The sequence below is a fragment of the Podospora pseudoanserina genome, chromosome 5 (genome assembly GCF_035222485.1).
Source record: "Podospora pseudoanserina strain CBS 124.78 chromosome 5, whole genome shotgun sequence".
NCBI classification, from domain to species: domain Eukaryota; kingdom Fungi; phylum Ascomycota; class Sordariomycetes; order Sordariales; family Podosporaceae; genus Podospora; species Podospora pseudoanserina.
The window spans coordinates 1634640-1660930 of record NC_085924.1 but is presented as its reverse complement, the minus strand read 5'-3'; the positions used below and the strand labels follow the sequence as shown (position 1 = coordinate 1660930).

The following is a 26291-nucleotide window of genomic DNA, read 5'->3' as shown; positions in this document are numbered from 1 at the left end:
TGGGAAAAAGAGGGAGGATGGTGTTAGGTGGTTAATATTCTGTTGTCTTTGTTGGGAATGAGGTGGTTGTTTATGTCTTTTACCTAGGTAGGGTGGGTAGTTGGGAATGAGAGGAAAGGGAAGGGATATGTCAATGATTATGAGCTACGAGGCCAACCGATAGGGTTACGTGCATACACCGACGATGTTTATCCAAATTTTCAATTCTGTGTGTCGGTGATGAATGAGAGAAAGACAAACTAGGTACCTAGCTACTGTTCACACCACTTCTAACCCTTTGGAAGCGATCCATCATTGTTGCTTTTGACCTTCCAATGTCTTTCCCGTCCCCTTATCCTATTCAACCCCTACTGAGCCGTCTCCTCTGCCAACTCATCATCTAGAAAGGCAAACCACCCGTGCAAGAGCACCCGCAAGCATTGCAATCCCCCTCGCTCTGACCACACCCCCACCCGCTTTTCGGAGCACACTGGCTGTTCGCAGTGCACTTGATCCAGTCACCCCAGCCGTTGTTCACCGCCTGCCAGCACCACGAGCCCCCGCTCCCGCCGCAGCGCCTCCAGCAGTACCCGCCCCTGCCGCAGCCGTACTGGGCCGCGCTGCCCGGGACGCAGTCGCGTTTGCCGAGGGTGTTTTCCTCGGTGGCGGTGCCGGAGGGGTGTTCGACGCTTTTTTGTCTGCGGTTAGCAAACCGCTCGGTTAGGTAGGGGAAAGAGATCACTTACCAGTGACGGATCTGGGCTGGATCAACGTCGGAGGGAAGAGCGGTCTCGTTGTAGGTGTTGGCGTGGAGACTGCCGCACTCGGCTTCGAGTTGGGCGGTGGAAAGGTTGGCCGCGGGGGCGGGGGCGGGGCTGGTGAGGGCGAAGGTGGCCTGGAGGGCGAGGAGGAGGGCGGTGGTGAATTGCATTTTGTTGAAGGTTGGCGTTGGTGTGAAGTTGTGTGAGAGGACGGTGATGTCTGAGAGACTGATGGTGAAAGAAAGAGCAGTGATGGCGAGCGTGTTCGTGGCTTCTTATACGCAAAATTCGACGTCTTGGTTGTACCCTCTGTTCAGTGACAAAGGCTATGAGGTATGGAATCATGAATGATGGTCCATCACCATGCCTTCCTTGAGGATTGATACACCACCACATCTCGTTCTGCTCGTTCATGCGATACGTTGACGGCCCGACGAGAAGCAGTGAATGACTGGCCGTTCCCGATCAACAGCAACAAGATCCACATCAAGTTTAGGATTCTACACGCTGTCTTCAGCTGTTGTTGCAGCTGAAAGTAGCACCGCAGGGCTGATTAGGTGAGGCGCTGTTCTTGGCCTCGCTCATGGTGCGATCATAATGATCACGATGTCGAAGAACCTTAGTAACGCCCCATATTCCCTGTCTCAAGGTATGCAGGCAGCTTATGCGGTGACTGTAGTCTCAATCTTGATAGGGCAGGTCATCCATCAGTCTTATCCGAGGAATGCTGTCAAGTGCGAGCAGTTGGATAGACCTCGGACTTTGGGATGCACTACGCCCCTCTCACTACCCACTAACATTACACCGACCATTTGTCGAACTGAAACAATGATCCTAATGTGAACCCACCTCTGTCAGCACATACGTCCCAGCCCTGCTGCTCATAGGCCAGAGTGTGTGTATATGTAAAAAAAAAAACTTAAAAAAAAAAAAACTGCGGCCGTAGAAGGCATCGATTTCCACACGACTTACGTAAAGTCTTTCGCTCTACTCGCTTCTTTGCCACAATAAGACTGAATAAACAGCGCCATGATTTCATGGCCGGTTGAAAGGACCCAGCCAAAACACTTTCAGGAGTTTACCGACCAGAGCGGTATCCTCTGAGATTCCGGTAGGTCCTGGAAAACTTCACGCACAAGCTCCGGATCTTCAAACTCGGCATACGGAAAGGGGATATGGCGTAGTGTTGGCCCTGCAGAGTCCAACCAACGTCTTTCTGGATCGTCCCCGATGATCGAATTGCGGGAAGAAACGGCGGTAAGATGGCGGGGACACCAGGGTTCCTTTTCGAATGGCATGAATGACAAAGGGCGCTTGACAGCATGAGAGACAGTCAGGCCTTGGTTGGAGTGCTTCAATAAGCTAGGTATGGCACATAACAATCTATTTACTCGAGTCTAAAGGCCTTGCCTACGAGTCTACACTTCTCCTCACACCAACTTCCCGTCATTTTGACAAACATCCACTGGGGGGACTCACCTATCCCCCTTGACCAACCCCTCCGTCTCCTCAATCCTCATCACATACTTGACTCCACTCGCCCTCCCCTTCTTCAAATCCTCCAACGCCTTCCGAACACCCCCCAATCCACCAGGCACGACCTCGACCCTCTGCGGCTTAAACCAGCCCTCGGCCAACCCCCTAGCAATATACCTAAAGTACACATACCCCAAATCCCTGTGATCGTTATGAACATCGCCCACCATAGTAACGCTGTACTTTTGCCCCTCCTTCAACCCCTTCTTCGGATGTCCAAGCACAAGAGTGACATGGCCCCCATCCGTTGACAGCACCTCGGCAATATTGTCGAGACTCTCCGGCAACGAAACCGCATCAAGAGCATACTTCAACTCCCTCCCCTTCAGCGCCTTCTTGATCCCCTCCACCGTCGCTTCCGGTCCATCCCTGTAATCAACAACCACATCTCCCTTTGACTCATCGATAAACCCTCTCACATACTCCTTCGCCGACCCAGCCACGCAGATCAAAGGGTGCATGTTGCTCCTCAGCGCAAACTGCAACCCGTAAAACCCGACCGCGGACGACGCGCCGTAAATCAGCAGCGGAATATCCGTCACCTCGTCTCTGCTCACCTCGGGCGACCACGGCTGCGGGAGCCTCAACCGGTCGTACAGCCCCACAACAGAGGTCATGGCCGCGAGGGGCAGAGCGGCAGCCTCCTCGAACGAGATGTTGCTGGGGATGTGGAAGGTGGTGTGCTGCCAGGCGACGGCGTACTCGGCGAAGCTGCCGTGGGGGGTGCGCATCTCGTGGAAGGCGGCGACGCGGTCGCCGGGCTTGAACTCAAAGACGTTGGCGCCGACGGTGTGGACTATGCCGGCGATGTCATCGCCTGGGTTGGTGCGGGCGTCCTGCTCGTAGAGGTCGGGGAGTTTCCAGTCTTTTGGGTTGGTGCCGGTGACGACGACGCGGATGAGGATGTGGTCCGGGGAGGGGAGGGAGGGGATGGGGTGTTAACTATTTCGACCTGAGGGCCTTTGCTGACGAGGGCTTCTTTCATTTTTGGCCGGTGGTGGTGAGGTTATTCAACGTGGATTGACGTGATGGCAGGTGGTGGTAGTATGTATGAGAGTGTTGTGATAAGATGAGGTGAGGTGTGGTAGGTAGTTAAAGTGAACTCCAAATATCAACACCACTGCGGGGAAAAGCTGATCTCTTCTCAGTCGGACGTCGTCGTTCCCCTTGATATATGACGCGCACAATCACACTGATCCAAGATTCCGGCCTGGGCACACATTGTGGTTGCCCATTCCCACCCCGCCACCCCACCGTTACCCACCGAGGCAGTTGGGGGGTCTCGGGGTCATGTTCTTGCCCGGTTTTTACCAAAACATTCGCCGTCCCACCGTCACCTTACTAATAGAGTCCCGGGGGGCCGCAACGGAAGATGGAAACCCGATGGAATCGAACATAAAATCGATGCCAGATACGGGGCCATTAATGAGACGCATGCCGAGGTTTTTGTCTCCTTTTTTGTCTCCGAGGACCTTGTGTCAAATTATGTCTCCGGGTGGTCTCTTTGGTAAGCAACAAAGAAAAAGAAACAAAAAGAAAAAAAAATGAAAAAAAAAAGCCAAGAAAAAGAAAAAAAAACCAACCCATTCTCTCCAGCAAAAGGTCCCCGCCGCGGCCCCGCTACGGCACTCTTCCCCGGCCTTGCCGTCGGCATACTACCACTCACCTTACCACCCGGTGCCGGTGGGATGGCCCTCCGAGAACGTGGCATTACCCGCATATCCAGACTTCCTTGTCACACAACCCCACAAGTGGGAAAAAGCACACGGGCAATTCATTGATTGATAAGGATTCATTCTCATTTCTTCATCTCCACGGGTTGCAACCCGGTACATGCATACATAACATGCCTGCCTACTCATGGATGTAGCAATGCGGCCCCTCGATCGTGGACTCTATCCAGCTCCCTAAAAAAGCGGCACATCCGGCGAAAGATACCCAAACGGCACCGGCCGTGTTAAGCGTGAAGTTGGCACTAGGACATACGAACAAAGTCAAAAAGATAAAACTTACCATTCCCCGTAGTCTGCGTGCCCCAAACCACCCCCGTCCGTCCCTCCTGATCCTGCCCCCTGCCAAATCGCCCACTGCCTATCCATATTCCCATGATGCAGATAAAAGATCGGGATCCCCGGACTAACAAACACACCCAACTCCACCATCCCAACCGATAGATGCCCCCCCCCCCGGGTGCACCCCAAGCCCATTCGGCGGCGCGTCCAGATTGACATTAAAATCCGCAAAACACTCCTGGTCAAGCAAAGAAAGTCATATTGCTCGGCCGCAACGCCTGCTGGCTGATCGCGGGGGAGAGATCCCTCAACAAACAGCGGGGGTTATACCCCGTCCCATTATTCGGTCCCCGGGGAGCAATGCCGATGGGTCCGAGGTTAGTCTTGAATTTATCCTCCCCGAGCGGTCCGGAAACGCAACCGCCGCCGGTGGTAGGCGGGATGATCACCGGCGTGGCAGCACCGGGGAGGTTAGATCGTGATGGGGTCGGGAACTGGGACGGCCAAGACAAGGGAGGCGAGGGGCAGGAGCCCGGTGGTGAGGGGAGACGCCTTCATGTTGGCGACGAGGACGACTCAAAGGTGGTGACCGAGATGAAGATTGAGGACGCCAGAGACGATGAGTTGACCTTGTATGCCTGCCCATTTTGAGTTACTCCTCGCGTGTGGGAGAATGAAGTGCTCCCTGTTTTGGGCCAGGCGGGCAGGTTGCTCTCAGGGTTTCCGCCAGTCTTCAATTTGCTTGTTTGTAGCTTTTCCCTGTGTCTCAGATGGAATACTATCACCTCTTTCTTCAGTAGAGGGAGCTGCAATTGTCATATGTCAGCCCTCTGCCACATAAAAATCACGAGCTGTTTCATCGGCAAGTTGCAGGAAAGGCCTGTCTAAAGGCCGACTCGGGCACCGCAGCCATAGAGATATCAAATGCTAGGTTATATCTCGGCCACTTTTTGCCGCCTTTCGGTTGAACTGCGTGACTGACTGCGACCGGCACATGGGAGGGTGACCCTGTATCAAACGAATTTACGTACGATCCAAATAACTATTGATTACACGGCCGAGTTGGTGGAGGGCTATATGGAGGTTGCCCCCCGTAGGTCAGGCAGTCTGGTTGCTCCCACGGCTCTCGTCAGTCGGTCTCTTGCCGGCATTCATTGACAACCCGCAGATTTTCTTTCACCGAACACTAAAATCATTCCCAACGCAGATCCTCCCGAGTAGACAAAATCCACCATAAATCCATACCACAACCCGTAACTACTCATCGTAAACCGGATCCCCCTCCGCAGCATCAACCCCCTCCCTCACAACCCTCTCCACCGCCTCCCTCACCCCCTCGGCCCCATCCAACAAATCAATCCAACCATTCCTCACCCCCTCCCTGGCCAACAACTCATCAGCAACAACCGCGACCGTCTCCCTGCTCACATCCCCACGCGACCCCTTCGTCCTCCCCAACTCCACCTTCCCGGCCGGCTCCAGCGTTAACGTCCCAGGACGGAGGTTAATCCCCACAAGCGTCTCACTCTCCCTCGAAACACGGTACAGCTCCTCATCAGCAGCAATCTTGGCCTTGTAGTACGTCGGCAAGACCTCATTGTTGACATGTTGGGCGGCTTTCCACTCTTCCTCGCTCCACCACGCAGGCTTTGCCTTGCGAGAAGCAAGATAAGACACCATCAAGAACTTGGTGATGGAGGGGGTGGAGGCAGCTGCGCGGATGAAGTGGATGGCGGCGTCGCGGTCGATGGCGTAGGTCTACCCCTGTTAGCATCCCCATAGCACATTACAAGGTGGATTGATCAGTCTTTACCCTCTCCGGACCACCCTTCCCACCAGCACCTACAACCCTATCAGCACCCATCTCATCTCATCGCAGGGGGGAAACGAAAAAAAAAAAAAAAAAAAACAAACCGGCACTCCAAACAACATAGTCCACCCCCTTTTCTCCCTCCCTCCCGGCGTCTTCAATGACTTTCTTGGCGTCATCTGTAGATTTGACATCTTCCAGGCTCCTGACGAGAACATTCAGCTTCCCATTCTGGCTCTCCCCCAACTTCTTGATCGTGGGGACTTGTTCCTGAGCCCGGATCACGCTCGTGACAGTCCAGGAGCGCTTCAAGAGCAAGGGGGTCAGGAGCTGGGCTACCTTGCCGTGGCCGCCTAGGAGGAGGACGTGGTGGGACATTTTTGGTGGCTTGTAAAATTGTTCTGGGGGGGGGGGGCCCAATGGGGTTTGGGAATTCAAGTTGTGAAAAAGCCTAGGTAGAGTAGGGAGGTATGTTGTGTTTTGTGAGTTTGGGGAATGGAAGAGTGACGGTAAATATAAAATCACACACTCGAACCGGAAGAAAAGGGGATTCGAGTGTTGATGACAAACCCAGTAACTGATGGGTTCACAATGGATTGCATCATCGGATGAACCAAGTGTGGGGGGGGGAGGGAGCCGAGACAGTGCCCCACATGCCTGTCCTGCCCGGTGGTGGTATTAAGTCAGTCAGTGTTTGCTGCTTCGTCACACAGTATGCGCATTTTCACAGGAAGATAGCAACATCACAAGCAAAACAAACAGACAGAGAAGTATACCCATGCAACCAGTCAATTCACACTAACTAGCTACTATCATTACCCCTTCCTTCCTTCCATCCCCCCCAGAAAAAACCCCAACAACAACAACAAAAAAAAAAAGAAACAAAAAAACAACGGTAAAGAAATGAATCATATCATCATATCTCACAACAAGAAGAAACAACACCTCCTATCCTTGGTCCCTTAAACATTAACATTCACATCAGGGAACCCCAAAAGAGTGTTCCACGCAACAGCGGTGGAAGCGTCCCTGGTCCCGAGAGCCTGGATCTGGGCCTTGGCGTCCAGGCAGGCGTCCTTGGCCGCCTGGTTGGCACCGCAGATGTTGGTGAGCTCGTCGCAGATGCGGTTGGTGATGATGTTGGGGTTGAGGGCCTCGCCCTGGCGCGAGAGGATGACGGGGTCAATGGCGTTGAAGGTGAACTCGGTCGCGGGCCGGTTGCCGCGCCCGCCGAGGAAGTTCATGGTGGGCACGCAGGAGCCGAAGTCGAGGGCGGCGTTGTTGCCACCGTTGTTGCCACCGTTGTTGTTGTTGTTGTTGTTGTTGTTGTTACCGTTGCCGGCAGCGGGGGCGGGAGTGGCGGTGGGAGCGGCCACGATCACGGTGGTGAGGGTGCGTGGAGCTCCGCAGTTGACGTTGCCGCCGTTGTTGTTATTGTTGTTGTTGTTGTTGTTGTTATTGTTGTTGTTGTTGCCACCGGCAGGGGGAGCAGCGTTGGCACCACCAAGGCTCTGAGCAGTAAAGTCAGTGAAGCCCTGGGCGGCGGTGATGTCGGCAACAGACAGGCCGTTGGCGTTGAAGGGGTTGTTCAGGGACTGGGCAGAGCGGGCGTTCTGCTCAGCGGCGCCGGGAACATCGGGGTCGACCAGAGGAATGATGCCACGGAGGGCCTCGGTGGCGGGGAGACCGGCATCAGAGCAGATGCTGGGGATGGAGACGGCGAAGGGGTTGAAGTTCTTCTCGGCCTGGACGAGGAGCTTGGCGGCAGCGATGACGGCATCGTCAGTGCCGAGCTCCTGGACGATCTGGTCGGCAAGTTGGAGCTTCGCGCAGGCGTTGGCTCCGGCGAGGAGAACGCTGGGAGTCTGACCGGCCAAGGTGCCGGCAGCACCGGGGTTGCCAAAGGCACCGAGAGCCTGGACGGCGCCCTGGACGGCACCCTCTTGCCCGAAACGGGCCTCGACAACGGCCAGCATGAGGGCGACGATAGCAGCCTTGGAATACATGGTGATGACAAACAGAAGTTATCGCACTAAAACTTGTTTTTGTAGGGATGGTGTAGCGGAGAAGTAAAGGACCGGCCGAGCGGTTGTAAAGAATGTGCAAATGCCGAAAGAGCGGAACGAAACGAAGAGTTCACAGAACTGAAAAGACTGAAGAAAACAAGAAAGAGAGCGATGAACTTGCTGAATGGAATGAGGAAGGAAAGAAAAGAGACAAGAGGGATGGGAAACTTGAGGTTATATAGAACAATCCTCCAGAGACGGGATGACACCCAAGCAGCCACGGCCCAGGGCCCAGGGAAAGAAGAGTGAAAGGCGCCCCCTAATGGCGATCATACTGGCACTTGGATGGCGACGACAAGGCCCAAAATGGGATAGTCGAGCCGTGCTCCATCTCGAAGGGGACGTCGACGTCGCTTGTGTCGCAGGACGGCGGTTGAGGTTCAGTGAGCGCACCCCTGCACCGAGCCAAGAGCCTCCTTGAGCCTCCTTGGCTCTGGGGGCCCCGGCGGCCAGGTCACACCGTTGCTCAGATCCCCGGCAGGTACCGTGCCCCTGCCTGGGCGTCTGAAGTCGGGCGTTGGGGGTCAGGATTCACGGGATCCGAGGTGAGGATTAGGATTTAAGGGTGGTGGTAGAATCTGGGCCGCTCCACAGTTGATGTCGTTTCGAGCCTCACCGTATTTGTTCCTGTCGTCTTTTCTTTGTCATTTGGTTGTATAACAAAGTTGTTTACCGAGCTGGTTGATGGTTAAGGTAGGGTGGGTGAGGTGGTCACCCGAGATGGCCATCTCCGTCGGCCTTGGTGCTTCCCGGGCGCTTGCTATCGAGAACACGGGTGACGAGATACCTGAGGAAAAGGTTTCAATTGTTTCCTGTCTCTTCCTTCAGGGGGTCGTCGGGGTGGATCGCTGTTGACGTTGCACCAGTTTCATTTTGGCGGTGGTTGGTGCGCTGCTTGACCGTTGTGATTCGCAAATGATGCTCGAAACGAGCCTTGACAACCCGGCTGGCCGGCGAGGCAGGTGGAATGACAAGTGTACAACGAGATATGGCCGATGGCAATGTGCACCATCATCATCTCTGATCACGCCTTTGCTTTGACCAAGTTCGAGCGAGGTTCAGGTAGAACAATCAACTGTGGAGGTGGCTTTGGGTCGAGACCGTGGCGCGCGTGGATCAGAGTGCCCGTGACGGCGACAGGGGCATCAAAGGTGCCTGCTTGCTCATCGGGTCCCAGTGGCCTTTGCCTGGGTGCCTGGTCCCGTCGTCAGATCTGGCTTGTCTTCTGACGATGCTTGAAATTGTCTTGCCTTGGGTACAAAGCATGGAATCTCGATTACAGGCTTCCTTTGTGATGCCATTCATCCTGCGCTCCTCATGATTTCGAGCTTCAATGGCACAGCGAGTGGTGGCAAAGACACCTGGAGGTTCAGGCGGTTGGAGCGCTAAGCTTCTAGAACTCGGTTCGGATGGTGCTCGCTACGGTTCCGCCCTGGCGATCTGAACCCCCTCCCAACCCCTGTCAGCCACTCAGGCGATGCGCTAGAGCCGATCGGGTCTGATCAAACAAGCTGCCCCTGGGTTGTGAGACAGGCCCGAGACGTCATGGGAGCCTCCAACATTGTCAACTCCAGCAATGCCATCGTGAAGTTGGTGGAATTGTCGGAGTGTCGCGCCGACGAGCCTTTGCCTATCCTATCTTCATAAACCATGAGGGCTGTCATCCCATCTCGGTCAGTCATCTGATTTTTTGTCACTTGTCTAAACAACGCTGGTAGCTCACTCTCATGCATGTCCCTATAATCACTATCACTTGAGTATGCTTGTACTGTCTATGTATGCCGCTTCGTACCGAAATGTACACCACCTACTCTCGACACAGTTCTCTCCAAGATCTGCAAGCATGGATGTCCAAGCTTCATCGCACTGAACCTACCACTTTAGCCAAAAGACATGATCGATATCCAATCCATGTGTTCTGTTACCCGGGTGTCTTCCTTGCTCAAGATATTCATATGATGTCCAACACCTTGTGCAAGGCGGATCATAGTCCACTGCAACCAACACTCTCGTATCGCATGGCCATGTAACCTTTTGTAGTTCCCTTCAACCACTCATCATGTCAACTTCTCCCACCCCAACAACCCAAACTTCAACTCGCTCACCCACGGCATATGATAATACCTGGGATCTTTCTGTCATCTCATCAGCACCACTTCCCTCCATCTCAAACCTATATCTCGAAAAAGAACTCACCAAATTACTCTTCACCCTCTCTAGCACCTCCAACCCCTCCTCCACTACCCCCCCATTCCCATTCCCCTCCTCCCCCACAACGCCCACCCCCTCAACAGCAAACCACCGCCTATCCCACCCCTCAAACTCCTTTTTCCTCCCCCACCCGCCATCAACCCTTTTCCAACCCTTCTCAGGCAAATCAACCAAAACCCAAACCTCCTCCAACCTCCTGAACCGCTCAACCAACCTCCCCACACACCTCGAGCAAAACCCCGGCCTCCCACCCCCCCTCATCCCCATCCACCCCGTCGGACACCGTCTGTCGTGCTGAAACGGGCCCGGAGTCGGCAGTTCCCAGCCTAACCCATACCTCACCGCAAATTTCCTCGCTGCCGAAAACATGAAGTGGTTACCGTCGGTGAAATCGAGCATCCTCCTCACTTCGTCACAGGTGCCATTGGCCGAGGTCAGTGACACCAAATCTCGGTGGAGGTCGAGGGACAAGTCGACCGACTTTGGGGCGCACAACATTGGATACCCCTTTTGGGGGAGAGACCTTAGGATAGTTCTGTTGTGGGCGAATGGGAAAGAGGCGTTGTTGCGGAGAATGGCGGCGCGAGAGGCGCGGCAGGTGAGGAGGAGGTTTGCGAGGTTGAGACAGAAGGAGTCTCTGGTTGGGATGAGGTCGAGGTCGTTGGTGAGCCATGGAGTAGAAAGCTGGAAGGGGGCCGGGCGGATGAGAGGGGGCGTGTTGGGGCTTAAGAGGGGGGGTTGGAGGAGGAAGTGGATTCCTGGGGTCGAGGTTGGGGAGGAGAGGAGCTGGGCGGCGTGGTCCCAGATTAGGTTTTGGAGTTCACCTGGGAAGAGGGAGAATTGGGGGAATTGAGGGGGTGATTGTGGTGGTCTGGGTGGTGATCCGAGTGTTCCGGGGAATGATGAGATGGAAGATGGCTGTGGTGGTGAGGAGGGTGGTGTTGATGGGTCGTGGTACCTGGGGGGGTTGATATCTGGGCTTTCGAGGCGTCGGATTTCCATGATGCGGGCTAATCTGTCGTTATTGATTGGTTGGCCGGAATGAGATGGCGATAGTGGTTCGTGAAGGTCGAGGGAGGAAAAGTCGTCCTGGATGATGTCCATGATGAAGGACATGATTTGTTATCAGAGTTGCACCCTACACTGTGCGCAAGGCGGCTTGTGATTGGTCAGTTTGCAGATGACGAGAGATGATCACTGCCCGGGGCGAGTGATATGGCAACTGTGACTGAACGCTTTCTTGGGGGTGTCAAATGTGTTTTTATTTCATTTTTATCTTTTCAAGCAAAATGGCCAAAATGATACGACATGGCTACGTTGCACATTGTATGTCTGTGGGTGAACAAAAGAAGTCTTATGTCAATGAGCTCTCATCATGACTACAATCCACAACCCTGACCCAAGGTGCATCGATGAAAGACCGCATATCGATGCTGCTGGTACGGAGGGTACGGTAGCCCTGAATTCTTGTATACCTGATAATCAATCCCCTCTGTCATTTTGAAGCCATCGTGGAGCTTCTGGATCCCACACAGCGAAAAGCAATTTGCAGACACTGGTGCCCCACGGGAGCCTCCCACCTACCGCTCACAATCGCAAGGAAACACGGGCTCATAGACATATTATGTTCGCTACAATTAAGTAAAGATGAATTGGTCTTTGAAGAGAAGCAAAGTGATAGATGGTCAAGGGCTTCAGACAATCAGAGATGGTCTCTGTGGCGATCGATTCAGCCAGTTCAGGTTCTATTCCGGTGGTGTTGTGAGCTGCCAAACCTAAACCACCTCACCGTCTGAGTTGCGGCCTGTCAGTCTATGCCAACGCCACGCTGTTGGAGTTTTAAACAGAGCGATCGCGAGAAAAACTTTGATGAGGTATTTAAAAACGACTATATATATTCTCGTCTGGTTCCCCCCAATCTATGCAACCACTTGCATTCCTCCATACTCTCAACCCATACCATTCTCGAGGTGTCAACTCAGACCACAGGTCTCAACTCAGTTTGCTCTCAACTGGGTCAGTCCAGTACCAACTTGGTCCACTCTCAACTCAGACCACAGGTCCAATACTTACACCAGCCTCAACTCAGAACAATGGCACCCAACAAACCGCCCGCTATGAAAAGCGACCTGTCATTTCTGGTCTCCTATGACACGACCAGCAAGGTGGAAAGCTTCCTCGACAAGCTTCTTCCGGCAGGAAAAGAATATGAAAGGATGGACCTGACCACCCATGACGGGCGAGCCTCTTTCAAATCATTTCGAAAGATAAGAAGAATAACGTGGGCGAGAACAGCATGGGCGAGAACAACACTGAGGGGAACAACACGCAGGAGAACAACACTAAGCAGAACCACAACACCAGCCAGTCCAGCCACGTCGGCCACTCGATCCTCCGCCTCATCTCCCTCACCACCGCCATCGCCGGCCGTCAACCCGGCTCCTACGACGTAGCATCAAAACCCGGCATAACCGGCGCCTGGATCAAAACAATCTACCGGCTCATCGCCCACTCCGACACCTCCGCCCCAAAGTTCCCGTCCATTTTGACCGACGACAGGTTGCGCATCAGCCAGCTCCCCCTCACCACATACCCAACCCTCCCCAGCACGATCGAAGCCCAATTTAAACCCCAAAACCGCCACGGCCGCCCACTCTTCCTCTACCTCGAAAGCAGGCTCAGAAACATGCGAAAAACCCTGCGTAATCTCACCAACATGCTCAGCGACGCGGACGACAGACTCCGCTACCTATCCGAGGTGATCAGCCTCCTCCAGTCTCTCCACCGCTACGCCAGAGACAGGCTGAGCAAGCCGTTTGATCCAATGGAGTTGGACGAAGAAGAACTCGAGCATCTGAAGCGTCAGATGATGGTTCTGCAAGCCATGCCTGAGCCCGAGGCGAGGACGGCTCTCGCGCCCGTGATGGAGAAGACGGAAACAGACTTGGAGTGGGAAGCGCTGCAGGAGAGCACGACATGTCAGGAAAGCCAGAGAGCCTGCGACTGGTTGCAACGCAAAGTCATCAGGCCGTTGCTGCGGAGGAGGAAGAATTGGAACAGCTTCGCTAATTATCTCGAGGACAAGGGGGAGGATCTCTATTAGGCGAGAAGGAGGCTGAAACAGATGTACTCGGAGTGGGGGAGGAGGAAGAAGCGGATGTATTGCCGCCAGACGAAGAGTCCTTCTTCCCGGCAGAGAAGGCCTTGTTTCTAGGGCGGTAGATCAACATAATCCAGCGATTGAGCCGTCAAGCCGTGCCCTATGTGTATGTAACTCGAAAACATGTCGTGATGTCTGTCGTGTGAGTGGTGTTGTGAACTTGTGGCCCGTGGGCTGGCACAGCTGGCAGAACTAGGCCTGCTATGGATTGCCTCGGCTAATGCTACCCCGGATGGGGCATCGGAACAGAACGGGAAACGGACAGAAACACACCCCAGGAGCCTCCTGCATCACCAGGACACAGAGATGGGAAAATTCCAATGGTATTGCGCAAAAATCCTAGGACCAAATCCGATATTCAGAATCCCAAGAGGAGAAAATGCATCTCCTTCTCTTTGTCAAGGAGAGTCCCTGAACGCCGCCAACAAAAAAAGACCGCGCGACTCGAGAAAAGCACCCCGAAAACCGCCCGCATGTACCCGGCCCGGTCATAACATGAACATGATCATGATCATGATCTCCTCCGCCAGCCCCAAACCAGTTGAGCCATAGGGAGGCTGGCGTCCATATGCTCCCCTCGCCTCGACCGCCTGTTTCCCCGCCATCCGGTTTCGATCGTTTCGTCATGAAAGCATGGAGGCGCTTTACCGGGTTCTCTTGAACCACTTGCTCGAGCCTGCGATGGCAACCGACTGATCCATCACCCACTCGCCGACACCGAGGTAGCGGTTCATGAACTTCCTGAAGGGGTCCTGGTCCGAATCACCAATCTGATCGGCTTGGAAACTGCGAATTCCGAACCATCAGCACTTTTATTCGGTTCTTTCCATGTTCTCGTTAATCGACTCACGTCAGGCCGGTCGAGCGCTTCATCCCCGCAAGGATGGTGGAAACTAGGTATGTTGGGTTAGCCGACAGAGAGCCCAAGCAAAGGCGGTGCAGGCGAAAGGTGTGGGCAGCGACTCACCGAGCACAGCATCAAAGGCATAATGAGTCAACCTTGCCAGCTTTGACCAGAGGCCGAATGTCAGTAAGTCGAGGAGCTGGAAGACGGCATGGTTCTTAGACTCGGAAAGCGACACAGAGACCGCCGAGCAGAAAGAGGCGGTGATGGCACTCGAAGGGGGCGAATACTTACGACCATGGTGAATCGAGTCGACCGAGAACAAATTTATTTTTCGCAACGGACGAGAGTTGGACAGATATCGGCGGCGCAGGGCAGTCTCGACAGGAACGTGGGGAGGATAGCGATAGTGATGCGGTTCTGGTGGTGTCGGTATGGAATCTTTAGCGGGGGGTCGGTCGGGCGATCAGAAGCAAGCGACAACGACAGACACCAGCAAGACTCAGCTCCTCTTCCAGCCACCGTGTGCCCCGTGCGCAGCCGCCGATTCGAGAGCTTGGACCACTTCAAGGTTACCTTACCTCAGCAGGGCAGCTCAGCCAGCAAGGATGCACGTGCGGAGTCACGAGTAAAGCAGGCCAAACCCCTTTGGAATTGTCCCGCTTTTCCCTCACTCGGCCCCGCATGCCGTCAGAGTTGTCAGCGATTGGTTGACATTCTCTGTGTCACCCAAACGACAGAACACCACCCCCGCCACCAATGGCCCTCTCACCGCCCGTCAGAAAGGTGGGGTAATCTGATGAGAACCCCCGCGTTCTTTTTGGGTCTTCATCTGGTGAGGGGCCTTGGCAGGAACACTCACGGCAGCGATGCCATGGACGAACGATGTGATGGACACAGAGATGCTACATGCATATAATAGTGGTCAAGTCAATCTACTACGGGGGCTGGATCTCGGGGCTTCGTATCTTCATCATGCATGGCCGATGCAAGCCACCGCGATGGGTTCCAGGTTTGACAAGGCCACCTCAATGGCAAGGGGAGACGAACCTAACCTAACCGCCCACGTCAAGACCCCATCCACCCATTCACTGTCCAGGGAGGGGAGGGGTGCGTGGGGCTTTGGCAAGAGCTGAGTGGGATGATTGTTGGGAAGAGCTTTTGGGGGGGAAGCTTCCCCTCCATGCCCGAAGGCAGGCAAGTCCAGTCTGGCTGGGCTTTGGTTGAACCGCATCTGTTTTTTTTTTTCTTTTTTTCGCGCAGAACTTCCAGAACTAGATACAAACCCAATTCCCTCAACTTTTCCTCGACTTTCCCATCCATCCATCCCTCTCGTTCTCCCTTCCTCTCTTCACCTGCTCGACCACTCTTGAACACCGCATTGTTAAGAGGTGAGTTTGTTCGTCTGTCTCTTCTGTCTCTTCTGTCTCTTCTGTCTCTTCTGTCTCTTCTGTCTTTTCTGTCTCTTCTGTCTCTCGTTGGCTGGCCGGGGGTTGCGGCGTCAGCGCGTCCGGTGTTCCGTTATCGCTGCAGTCCGACGGGACCCTGGCTGGGCGAGGGGTTGCCTTCTTCTGCTCGACTTCCGGCCGGAACTCGATTTTGTGTTCTTGTTTCCGCCTCAGCAAACACCTCAGCAAATTCCATCGTTGGATTTCGAACCTGTCCCGCTGACAAGACCTCATCTCCAGGAATCTTTAGCAGTCCGACCTCTATCTCCTCCTTCCGGGTTCCGAGTCTCGCTCAGAATTCCCCTACAGTCCTTCAACATGGTCAACACAGCTCTCGACCACCTCAACTTGGGGGGCAAGATCGAATGGCTCTCGCAGCTCGATACCGCGTTCCAGCCTGCCCGCAACTTCCGCCGCACCTCCATCATCTGCACCATTGGCCCCAAGACGAACTCTGTTGAGGCCATCAACAAGCTCCGCGAGGCTGGCCTCAACGTGGTGCGCATGAACTTCTCCCACGGCAGCTACGAGTACCACCGTATGTTCCCTGCGCTATCCATGCCTCGATGATGCGCTTTGGTGGATAGGTCGCGAGGTCCGCTCAGGTCCAGCTTTCCCTGGCTCCACCTGGGCGACCCGCAGACACCACCGCCTGGCCATCCACGGATGCTTGGCACAAGTCTTGTCTTCCTGTGATCGTCGGTGCTAACAGTCTGACTGCAGAGTCTGTCATTGACAATGCTCGCGCTGCCGAGAAGGCCCAGAAGGGCCGTCAGGTCGCCATCGCCCTCGACACCAAGGGCCCCGAGATCCGTACCGGCAACACCGTCAACGATGCCGATCTCCCCATCTCCGCCGGCGCCATCTTGAACATCACCACCGATGAGAAGTATGCCACGGCCTGCACCACCGAGAACATGTAAGCTCCCCCGATTCACCACACGGACCTCCTAAACTGACACTGCCACCAGGTACGTCGACTACAAGAACATCACCAAGGTCATCTCCCCAGGCCGCATTATTTACGTCGACGACGGTGTCTTGGCGTTCGATGTGCTCGAGATTGTCGACGACAAGACCATCAAGGTTCAGGCGCGCAACAATGGTTTCATCTCTTCCCGCAAGGGTGTCAACCTGCCCAACACCGATGTCGATCTGCCCGCCCTCTCCGAGAAGGACAAGGCCGATCTCCTGTTCGGCGTCAAGAACAATGTCGACATGGTCTTTGCTTGTATGTACGCCCATGGCTGGCTGTAACGACATGTGCTAATTTTTTTGATTTGCCATAGCTTTCATCCGCAGAGGGCAAGACATCAAGGACATTCGTGAGGTCCTCGGCGAGGAGGGCAAGCACATTCAGATCATTGCCAAGATTGAGAACAGACAAGGTCTCAACAACTTTGCCGAGATTCTCGAGGAGACCGACGGTGTCATGGTTGCCCGTGGCGATCTCGGTATCGAGATTCCCGCCGCCGAGGTGTTCGCCGCTCAGAAAAAGATCATTGCCATGTGCAACATTGCTGGCAAACCCGTCATTTGCGCCACTCAGATGCTCGAGTCCATGATCAAGAACCCCAGGCCAACCAGAGCCGAGATCAGTGATGTTGGCAACGCAGTTACTGACGGCGCCGACTGTGTCATGGTATGTTTGCAGCAAAGATGTCTTGTTTGCACCCAGGCACTAACATCGCCTAGCTTTCCGGTGAGACAGCCAAGGGTAGCTACCCCAACGAGGCTGTCCGTGAGATGAGCGAGGCCTGCCTCAAGGCTGAGAACACCATCCCATATGTCAGCCACTTCGAGGAGCTGTGCGCCCTTGTCAAGCGCCCCGTCTCCATTGTCGAGTCTTGCGCCATGGCGGCTGTCCGGACGTCTCTCGACCTCAACGCCTCGGCCATCTTCGTTCTCTCCACCTCGGGGGTCTCTGCCCGCCTCATCTCCAAGTACCGCCCTGTTTGCCCCATCATCATGATCACTCGGAACGCGTCGGCCTCGAGATATGCCCACTTGTACCGCGGCGTATACCCATTCTCCTTCCCAGAGGCTAAGCCCGACTTTAGCAAAGTCAACTGGCAGGAGGATGTGGATCGCCGCATCAAGTGGGGTCTTACCCACGCTATCGACTTGGGTGTTCTCAACGAGGGTGAGACGGTGGTGGTTGTCCAGGGCTGGAAGGGCGGCATGGGCAACACAAACACTCTGCGTATCGTTAAGGCCGATGTGGACCACCTCGGCATTGGCCAGCTGGAGTAGACGGGTTTTGGGACGGCGTATAATGAAGGGACGGCATGTGGTTTTTGCACCTAGTTTGTAGTTTTTTTCTGCCAAAAGGGCCTGGTTGGGCTCCAATAGATTCATGACCTCAGTTGATGCTGCTGTATTTCTCGGTTCCGTGAGTTATGTACCTGCTGAGAAGGACGTCCGGGATGACCATGCGTGATATTCCATTTCAGGGCGAGGCTATCCCGGACTCCGGCCCTTGTACCCCCCACACCCGCGAAGACGTGATGAAGCTCTCTTCCATGCCAACAAGCACATCAAATCCCTCATAGCGCCAGTGGTTTAGTGGTAAAATCCATCGTTGCCATCGATGGGCCCCGCGTTCGATTCGCGGCTGGCGCAGTGCAGTGGCTGAGTGAGAATGTTTGAAGATTCAGAAACTGAGTTTCCTTTTGACCTTTTTTTGGTCAATGACTAGGCAGGTAGTGCTACATTGTGGCAGAACATGCAAGGAGGGGTAAAGGCTCTGTGTGAGTAGGGTTGTATACTTTCGCAGATTTTGTACAAGGCAGTTGTGGGCTGAATGAACCATTGTTGAGGTCTAGCAGTATCTGGTGCCCACTGAAGCCTTCCATCAGTACAGGCAGAACCAATGCTTTGTTGCTGATGGGTAACAAGGCGTTTCTTTCTGGGGGTGTTGGCATTGTTGAATGTGAGACATGTTTGGTTGGGTTGGGTATATATGTAGCTGTCGTCTCTCAGGAGTTGGATATTGTCGTGGAGAGACTTTTTGGTTGTTCGTCCTGTTTGCTACCTGTTTCAGCTGCCTGCTCCTATCTAGACCACCGGATCGACTATTTTGTGTCTCCCCTCTGCTCGTCGTCCAATTCAAGCTTGACTCAGGTAGGTATGGCTCAGGAAGTTGCTGTTCCGCTCGGCCGGTTTTCAGAACCTCGACACCGTGATGATGATGATAATGAAGATAATGATGAAGATGATGATGATGATGATGATGGTCGTGGTGGTGGTGGTGGTGGTGGTGGTGGTGGTGGTGGTGGGAATGGGGAGGATGATGGCAGGCCTGTGAACCCCGCCCGAGAAAGAGGAGGAGACTTGGCTGTTTGCCGACAGCAACCTCCAGATCGAGCTTGCCGAGACAGAGGCGATGTCTAAGGAATACGAAAACGATATCTTCCCAGCTTTATTCTCTCTGTCAAGGCCGAAAAAAAGGGTTGCCGCCGTCGAAAAGGATGCCACTTGCTAGGCGGTGCTCAGCGATGAGCCTCTCCCCCCCTTCCCCTCCCACATCACCACCTCGTCGTGCCGCTGCTCAGCCATCCACCCCGCCGGTACAGACCAGTAAGGCCTTGTCAGCAGAAAAGGTCAAACGCCCACCAGCATCCCTTCGAAAACTGCTTCCCAAAATCGGCTTCTCCTGGCCGGTGCGCGAAACCCGAAACCGGCACAGCCGAAAGCTAGAAAGGAGGTTAGCCGGCCTGGAGGGACGTGAAAGAATGGCTCTCCTGCACGCATTCGGCGTGGGGGCCAACGAGCTGGACAAAAAAGTGGTAGAGAGGGGATTGGTCTCTGTTTTCGAGGCTGGGTTGGGGGTTTTGAAAGCGGAGGGGATGGTGAGATCAAACCAGACTGGAACCAGAACGATGCTGATGACCAATAGAAAATGCGCAGCCTGGAAGATCAGAGTTTATTCTGGGAGGAGGTTATCGCACACCAACCCGAGGCGTGGTTTGGACGTGTCACCGGGGAGGTCCTTCATGGTTTGGTGTTGATGACTGTTGAGGCTAGATTATGGGACAGGGAGCACGGGGTCAAAATAGGGTGGATGAACTCCGCGAGGGGGAGAAGCGAGCTTGTAAGGGTGGTGGACGAGTTTACCGCTTGGTTGGAGGAGAATGAAGATGGGCAGACGCGAAAGGAGTATTTTAGCGGGATTGAAGGGGCGGTGCATGTTGATCTTTTGGCTGACCAGAGAACCGAACAGGGGAGAAGTATTCTGGAGGAGTTTAGTGCGAGGTATGGGGTGGAGGATATGGATGTTTATGATGATTTTGACGAGCAGTTGGCCGAGGAGCTGGGGGATCTGATGGCGAGGTTGGCAATTGATGCTGATGAGGAGATGGTGGATGTTGACTGGGAGCAGGATTGGCAGGGGTGGAGCGAGGGGGGGATTTTGTAACGAGTTTACTAGGAAGAAGTGGTACCTAACAAAAAGAAATCATCTCAGGATTGAGCTTGCCCCCGCTTTCCATATCAGCCACGGCCTCCCCCTTCATGAGCCCGTCCACAAAACAGGTGCCGATGAACTCGTAATGCTTCCCCTTGGGGCGAACCACCACCGGCTTTTGGCAAGCAAAGAGAACGACAATCTTGTCGCCGGCTTGGGCCAGACCTGGCACCGTCCCAACCCGACCATTCGAAGTCATGCAAAGTCTTCGATAGGATGTCTGAGATAGATCCTGGTACGTGTACTCGTGTGGTTGGAACTCTTGTGCCGCACCTGAAGAAAAGTAGCTGTGCAGTGGGCACCCTTTGATCATAAAGTCGAGGTTGGCATGGAGAAGGGCGCGCCACCACAACAAGGACATGTGGGCGTGAGCTAGTTCAGAAGCGTCCTTGATGTTGGCTTCCAGTCTTTGCCAGTTGAGCCCGTCTGGCGGACGATCTTCCTTTAGACCCCATGCCAAATTGAGGAGACAGCTTGGATTAGATATGTCATACTCGGGTTCTGCGTGCAGCACGCGTGCTAAAGCCGTCCTGGCGTCTTCGTTGGGCATGTTCGACGGGGCAGCGGGGGGGTTGGTCACTGAAGACAACGGGTTGAAATACGAATCCTGTAATGTGATTTCCCTTGCGCGCGAGGGCGACATCGTCAACGTGTCAATGGAGTCGATGATCAATCCCTCGCAATACATGATGCGTCCGTCGTGAGAAAAGGCAGGACACTGTTGTTTTCCCGCGTTGGCGTTGAAGCGGGAACCAGGACGTGAAGGTGGGGTCGTACGTTCTTGAACCAAAGCATCGTCCGCCTCACTACTGAGATCGATGGCCCAGCTTGGTAGAGAGCTACCCCCTGGACGGGGCTGTAACCGGGTTAGGTAGGTCCATATTGATAGATCGCCCAGGCCTAGGATACAGGCTTTAGCAAAGTCTGCGTAAGCATCGAGTGCCGCATAAAACTCAGCATAGCTGGGTTTGACACTGTCTCTGATGGAGAGGGGGAGCAGGGCCAGTGTCCCATAGACTTTGTCGCGCAAATCGGTGGCGGCGGATGCTTGGGCCAAAGTCAAAATCGTGATGAGAAGTCCGGTGTTATTAACCCTGGGGAGCTCCCGAAGGTCAAACTTGACAAAGATTCGATGGACGTGCTGAGACAACATCCGTTGTTCCTGGATCGAGGGGAGATCAGAGCTGGAGTCAAGCTCACCGTCATCCCACATAAAGTGCAAGTCTGATGGCTGATTGAGTGCCGAGCTAAAGTCGACAAACGGTTCGAGCGCTCGCTTTATCTCTCCGGGTACAAAAAGGTAGTCATCACCGTACCAAAAACAAACAGAATTAGCGAGCGCAATCTCCTGTGTGATCCAAGTGCGACTCCAGTACGGCAGTCTGATGAGCTCAAAGGCCACAGTTCGCAACGACCGAAGTAGTGACTGAGGGTATAGTGTGGGGTCGGAAATGTAAGACTTGGGGATTCCCTGATGCTGACTGAACCACTGTCGCACCAATGTGTAAGCGGTGTCAAAAGGGGACCCTGGTGTTGCCGAGGACGGGGCACCTATCCACCCTCGAACTGCCAGAGCCATGTTGTATATCACATCCATCTTTTGCACCTCGGTCTCCTTTTCTTTGTCGTCATTTTGGTTGATGCAGAGGGCATCAATCCAGACCTTGAGATGTGACTGTTTGACCTCTACTGACTTCCTGAGCCTCAAGAGCATCTGGTAAAGGTTGCCACCAACTTGTACCTCGTGATTATTCACCAAGATGGTGTGAGAAGGTTCGGGAGGTCCCTGAGATAAAGGTGTCAGCGTAATACAGCATAGCCGACGACGATGACAATGCTCACCCAGGTATAACTCATAGCTATGTAGTCCCCCCATTCATATCTCGGAGCGAACTCTGTCCATCTTGTCAACCTTTCGAATGGTACGTCTGATTTCAACGTCTTCAGCTCTGGGATCGAGTTCAACTTTTCCAAAACATATGCCCAGTGCATCTCAGTGTCTTTTGGTTGTTCCTTGGCCAGCTCGTTTGCAGCTGTCGCTAGAATCCATGCCGGAGGTGTTTTGGTCACATCAAATGGGAACTCGCCATCGTTTGCTTGGAGTATGGTCCGCAGCTCGTGGTACCACACCTCCATGTCATCGAGATCGACCGTCTCAAGCCTGCACTCTATCCAACTGTCCTCAGTTTTAAGTGACTGTGGCGTGATGGATAGCACTCTGATTTGTCGGCTGTTGCTTTTCAGGGGTGTGTAAAGCGGTCCCAAGGCAGAGGTTGCTTTATGGGATGTTAGAGCTTCTGGGACTCCGAACTCAGGCGATGCAAATTCAGAAGCGGCTTCACCCCCTGTCACAGACCCCGAATCTCCTACGTTGTCAATACTTTGATCCGGAGGTGTCAATGTACCGGTCGTGATTCCCATCTTCTGGCGCGGCAACGAAGGCTCTGCCGATGTCGATGCTTGTTCTACCTCATCATTGTCAGGCGCTGTAAACTGAGCCAATGCTTGTGGGTCGCTTGCTTTTGCAAATTCCCGGATCGCAGCCAGTGCGTGTCCAGTGCTCGTAGGTGCTGATCGCCTCAGTGCCTTTTCAAAGTGAACCCGCTGTATGCTACTAAGCCCTGTGATGTTGTTAACAGACCTCGACGCTTGGGATTCGGCCGCTGAGATCAAAGCAGCCTGGACACACAGAGTATGCAGGTCGGAGCCTGTATAACCCTTGGTGCGTCGTACAAGGTCATCAACGTTCACGTCGTCTGCAACAACGTCTTCGCGGAGGCAGATTGCAAGAATCTCTCGCCTCGCCCGCGCCCGCGGTAAGCCCATGAACAATCTTGCAGGAACGCGACGGAGAACGGCGTCATCAAGTGCTTGTGGAAGGTTGGTGGCCAGGATAACAAACGGCGAGTTCATGTCCTGTTTGAGACCATCCATTTCGGCAAGGAATTGGTTCAGTCGAGCACGCTCCCACGTGTGGTCGTGTGGTTCCCTGCGCTTTAGGAGGGAGTCCGCTTCGTCGATGAAAATGATGCTTGGATGGAGTTTGCGAGCTAGACTGAAGAGGTTTTGGATGGTCTTTTCTGTTTCACCCACACGACTGGACTCAATGTCGGCCGAAGATACCGAAATCATGACCAGCTCGTGCTCGTGGGCCAGCACTCTTGCTAGATGAGTCTTGCCTGTCCCTGGGGGGCCGTAGAGTAGAGCACCGCCGACTTTGACATTTGCGAGGATTCCAGACCGGAGATGGGACGAAATAGTCCCTGTTGCCTGGTAAATCAACTGGGCGATGGCATCCTTCGTGTCCAAATCGAGCTGGATATTCGACCATCCGTGCATGATCGACCCTGTTGCGATGTTAGCCTCAGAGCAGTCGAGGACCCCAACGCCGGTGGTGACGAACCGGGATCAACAACAAGATCCAATAATTGTTTCTCAGCGTCATTATTCCCGTTCTCAGCTTGCTCGAGCTTTTTTCTAATATGTGGCGAAAATTGAGCCCAGCGCGACTGGACGTCATCAACACTACTCTCAATGTCCCAATCTTTTAGCATTTCTCCGTGCGAGGCCACTGCAATAAGTGATTGTTGAATGTGATCGGCAGTGACGCTTCCATGTCTTCCGACTTGAAGCGCAACTTTCTTCCCAACTGATATGATTTCCCCATGTTGCCGGTGCCCGAGGCAAAACCTCCTCGATGTCTCGCAGTCATTGATGAACTCCCATGCCGTGTGAGGCTGCAATAGCGGCGAAGTAAAGTCCCCGATAGTGGCCCTTATCTGTCGCTGGAATGAACGGATGTTTATGCGAAGATGACGATCGCAGTTGGGAGGTCCTTCTTCAAGCAGTTTGACCTGGCTTGGAGTTTTCAGTGGCACCAGTGTTATATCCTCTTCGGCCTCAAGAAGCGCGTGTACGAGGGGAATGTCAGTGTTTCTGTGGGATGTGGTGTAATAGCGACTCGAAAGCACAAGCAAGGTGGCACCGCTCCCTCCCGCTTGATTGATGATGGCTAGCTGTATCACGTCGAGTATTTCTTTGATGTCGGCGAAGTCAAACCATCTTGGGCTGCCTTGGAGGTCATTATCGTCGGGTATGTCGAAGTGGTGAACATCTGGAATGTGTATGATCAATGGTCGACGCTCAGGCGTGGCGCTACCGGTACCGTGCCTGAATATCCTCTGGTCTGGAACGTCGAGCAATGTATGTGCGAACAACAGCGGCTTGTCCCTTTTGCCTTCCCGTATACAGCCCTGACTTTCTAGTCCATTTAACCAGTACTCACCCAAGTCCAAAACATCCTCAATGTCCAGTGCGATAAGATCAGCCCCAATGTCAGTGGCAAACTGTTCGACGACAGCTTCAAAGAAGGCGCGGTGGCCCCGAGCCCCGTACATGGTGTTAATCGCGGTCAGGAGAAGGGTCGTCCTCCTGAAGAAGGGCAGATTCTCTTCGTTTGCTGACTCCCACGTCTGGCTTGGGTTTGACAAGACAGACCAAAGGTTGTTGTACACAGCTGATTTGATTTCAAAAACGGCATCCTCACCGTATGCTGTATCTGGCGCGTCTTCCTTGATGATTACTTTGGGCATGTGGTTGGCAAGCTCACTCGTTGTCTTCAGGTTGTAGTTCAAAAACCAGATGGGCACTTCCAACTGCGCAGGTAGTCAGCAGAAGCATTATAATGAGAAGCATGTGGACGATTTCATACTGGTCCTTTGACATCGTCCTCTGGTAGATTGTACTCAGCTGGGACTTTTCCGAGGTAGCCTTGCTCCACTGCCTGCTCCACCAAAGCTTCACTCTCTGACTGACTTCTCGAGTCGGGACTACTCACTGAGCTTCCCCCGACTGGTGTCGAAGACAACTCTTCCCTTGATTTCATTTCTTCGCCCACCGCCTTTAGTTGTAAGTCCTCTTCCTCGAGTTGGCGCTGAGAGAGGTGCTCCTGTGAAAAAGAGTCAGGTTGAAGTCGCGCATGCTGGCCCAAAGTCGGGAAGAAGTCCGACGAGAGCCCAATTATATGTAGCCAGAAACACAAAGATAGAACGACTGCTCCAGTAGTCGCTACGATGGTGACAAGTTGGTCCACGGAGATGGCCACGACGAGTATCGTCAGTATCGTTTCAGGCCGAACTGAGTACTGTAAAAACCAGGTCATTGTGTAAACGAGCGGCGATTGTCATCCTCTTCACTACGAGAGCGATGAGATTTCTCTCGCAGCTTTCAGGCAGCCATAATGACAGTAGTCGAGCACTGCCCACGAAGACTAGCAGGCGCCGAAGCTGTTGGGCGGTGTTTGTGGGGCAAAGACGGCGTGCTGGCCAATGAGGGGCTACTTGGTGCTCTCGGATTGTCAGATTGAAGGCTTTCGAAGAGAATGTGTTGCCATCACTATGGGTGCCATGTATGTTGCGGTCGATGGTTCATTTCGGTTGGTGTATCAATCAGGATTCTTTGATGGTGCGTCTGGTTGTGAAGAGGCGGTCGCCTCGAGAGTCGCCTTGATCCACGCCAAGTGAAGACCTTGCGTAGTGGCCATGCTGTGTTGCTCACATAGAGCCGTTGAAGCATTACAACCCAATCGGAGAGAAAGATGAACTGTAGGACAATTGACGAGGCCTACCTATAGCAAGATTCTGACCTGACAAGCAGGCTCATGGCATGGGAGTTTTGGTCAACAATGCCAGAGGGGTTAGGGTTGTTCGTGCTAGAAGTCAGGCCCACAGTGACGTTGCACAAGGACATGTCAGGTTGGGCCAGCACAGCCAATAAGCAGACGCACTGGAGCTGCAGGTCTCAGTGGGTAGAGGCACATGCCACAGCTCTTGTGAACACTTGACACTCCAAACATCCAGGCATCGATTATTATCCCAATCTTGGGACAGGCAGACAAACACTCTCCACCTTGCTCTCTTGGAAACACCGTCGACGTATTCAGTACTCTTGGAGCATCAACCGACATATATATAGACATCTGCAACTGAATACCTCAACGC

The 26291-nt window shown here is 53.8% G+C and overlaps 10 protein-coding genes and 1 non-coding gene across 11 annotated transcripts; 3 read left to right on the top strand and 8 right to left on the bottom strand.

The window, feature by feature from the left end:
• Window positions 1-176: 176 nt before the first annotated feature.
• Window positions 177-1225, bottom strand: IDI-2 (IDI-2 precursor). The gene is made up of 2 exons (XM_062947654.1): window positions 726-1225; window positions 177-668 (listed from the first exon to the last, which is right to left on the bottom strand). The coding sequence occupies exons 1-2, from the start codon at window positions 908-910 to the stop codon at window positions 380-382; spliced, it is 474 nt and encodes a 157-aa protein (XP_062798877.1). The 5' UTR covers window positions 911-1225; the 3' UTR covers window positions 177-379.
• Window positions 1226-2215: 990 nt separating this feature from the next.
• On the bottom strand, window positions 2216-3007 carry QC764_504010 (uncharacterized protein; the record flags this gene model as incomplete). Its single annotated transcript, XM_062947653.1, has 1 exon — window positions 2216-3007. One exon carries the CDS (start codon window positions 3005-3007, stop codon window positions 2216-2218), a length of 792 nt encoding a protein of 263 aa, XP_062798876.1.
• A 2252-nt stretch (window positions 3008-5259) lies between these two features.
• On the bottom strand, window positions 5260-6721 carry QC764_504000 (uncharacterized protein). Its single transcript, XM_062947652.1, has 3 exons — window positions 6203-6721; window positions 6102-6130; window positions 5260-6046 (listed from the first exon to the last, which is right to left on the bottom strand). Exons 1-3 carry the CDS (start codon window positions 6474-6476, stop codon window positions 5546-5548), a joined length of 804 nt encoding a protein of 267 aa, XP_062798875.1. The 5' UTR covers window positions 6477-6721; the 3' UTR covers window positions 5260-5545.
• A 339-nt stretch (window positions 6722-7060) lies between these two features.
• On the bottom strand, window positions 7061-8104 carry QC764_503990 (uncharacterized protein; the record flags this gene model as incomplete). The annotated part of the gene is made up of 1 exon (XM_062947651.1): window positions 7061-8104. One exon carries the CDS (start codon window positions 8102-8104, stop codon window positions 7061-7063), a length of 1044 nt encoding a protein of 347 aa, XP_062798874.1.
• Window positions 8105-9630: 1526 nt separating this feature from the next.
• On the bottom strand, window positions 9631-11479 carry QC764_503980 (uncharacterized protein; the record flags this gene model as incomplete). The annotated part of the gene is made up of 3 exons (XM_062947650.1): window positions 9631-9821; window positions 9888-10299; window positions 10361-11479. The coding sequence occupies 2 exons, from the start codon at window positions 11477-11479 to the stop codon at window positions 10222-10224; spliced, it is 1197 nt and encodes a 398-aa protein (XP_062798873.1). The 3' UTR covers window positions 9631-9821; window positions 9888-10221.
• Window positions 11480-12088: 609 nt separating this feature from the next.
• On the bottom strand, window positions 12089-15295 carry QC764_503970 (uncharacterized protein). The gene is made up of 4 exons (XM_062947648.1): window positions 14674-15295; window positions 14503-14542; window positions 14386-14428; window positions 12089-14321 (listed from the first exon to the last, which is right to left on the bottom strand). The coding sequence occupies exons 1-4, from the start codon at window positions 14677-14679 to the stop codon at window positions 14180-14182; spliced, it is 231 nt and encodes a 76-aa protein (XP_062798871.1). The 5' UTR covers window positions 14680-15295; the 3' UTR covers window positions 12089-14179.
• QC764_503975 (uncharacterized protein) lies at window positions 12672-13478 on the top strand (the record flags this gene model as incomplete). Its single annotated transcript, XM_062947649.1, has 1 exon — window positions 12672-13478. The coding sequence occupies one exon, from the start codon at window positions 12672-12674 to the stop codon at window positions 13476-13478; it is 807 nt and encodes a 268-aa protein (XP_062798872.1).
• Window positions 15296-16145: 850 nt separating the features above from the next.
• Window positions 16146-18205, top strand: PYK1 (Pyruvate kinase; the record flags this gene model as incomplete). Its single annotated transcript, XM_062947647.1, has 5 exons — window positions 16146-16365; window positions 16551-16746; window positions 16799-17058; window positions 17117-17469; window positions 17523-18205. The coding sequence occupies 5 exons, from the start codon at window positions 16146-16148 to the stop codon at window positions 18078-18080; spliced, it is 1587 nt and encodes a 528-aa protein (XP_062798870.1). The 3' UTR covers window positions 18081-18205.
• Window positions 18206-18378: 173 nt separating this feature from the next.
• Window positions 18379-18449, bottom strand: QC764_0077710. The gene has a single exon. It is a non-coding gene; the product is annotated as a tRNA-Gly (tRNA).
• A 1112-nt stretch (window positions 18450-19561) lies between these two features.
• On the top strand, window positions 19562-20244 carry QC764_503955 (uncharacterized protein; the record flags this gene model as incomplete). Its single annotated transcript, XM_062947646.1, has 2 exons — window positions 19562-19678; window positions 19726-20244. 2 exons carry the CDS (start codon window positions 19562-19564, stop codon window positions 20242-20244), a joined length of 636 nt encoding a protein of 211 aa, XP_062798869.1.
• A 25-nt stretch (window positions 20245-20269) lies between these two features.
• Window positions 20270-25453, bottom strand: QC764_503950 (uncharacterized protein; the record flags this gene model as incomplete). Its single annotated transcript, XM_062947645.1, has 4 exons — window positions 20270-22078; window positions 22135-23639; window positions 23696-24947; window positions 25004-25453. The coding sequence occupies 4 exons, from the start codon at window positions 25451-25453 to the stop codon at window positions 20270-20272; spliced, it is 5016 nt and encodes a 1671-aa protein (XP_062798868.1).
• Between the last annotated feature and the right edge of the window lie 838 nt (window positions 25454-26291).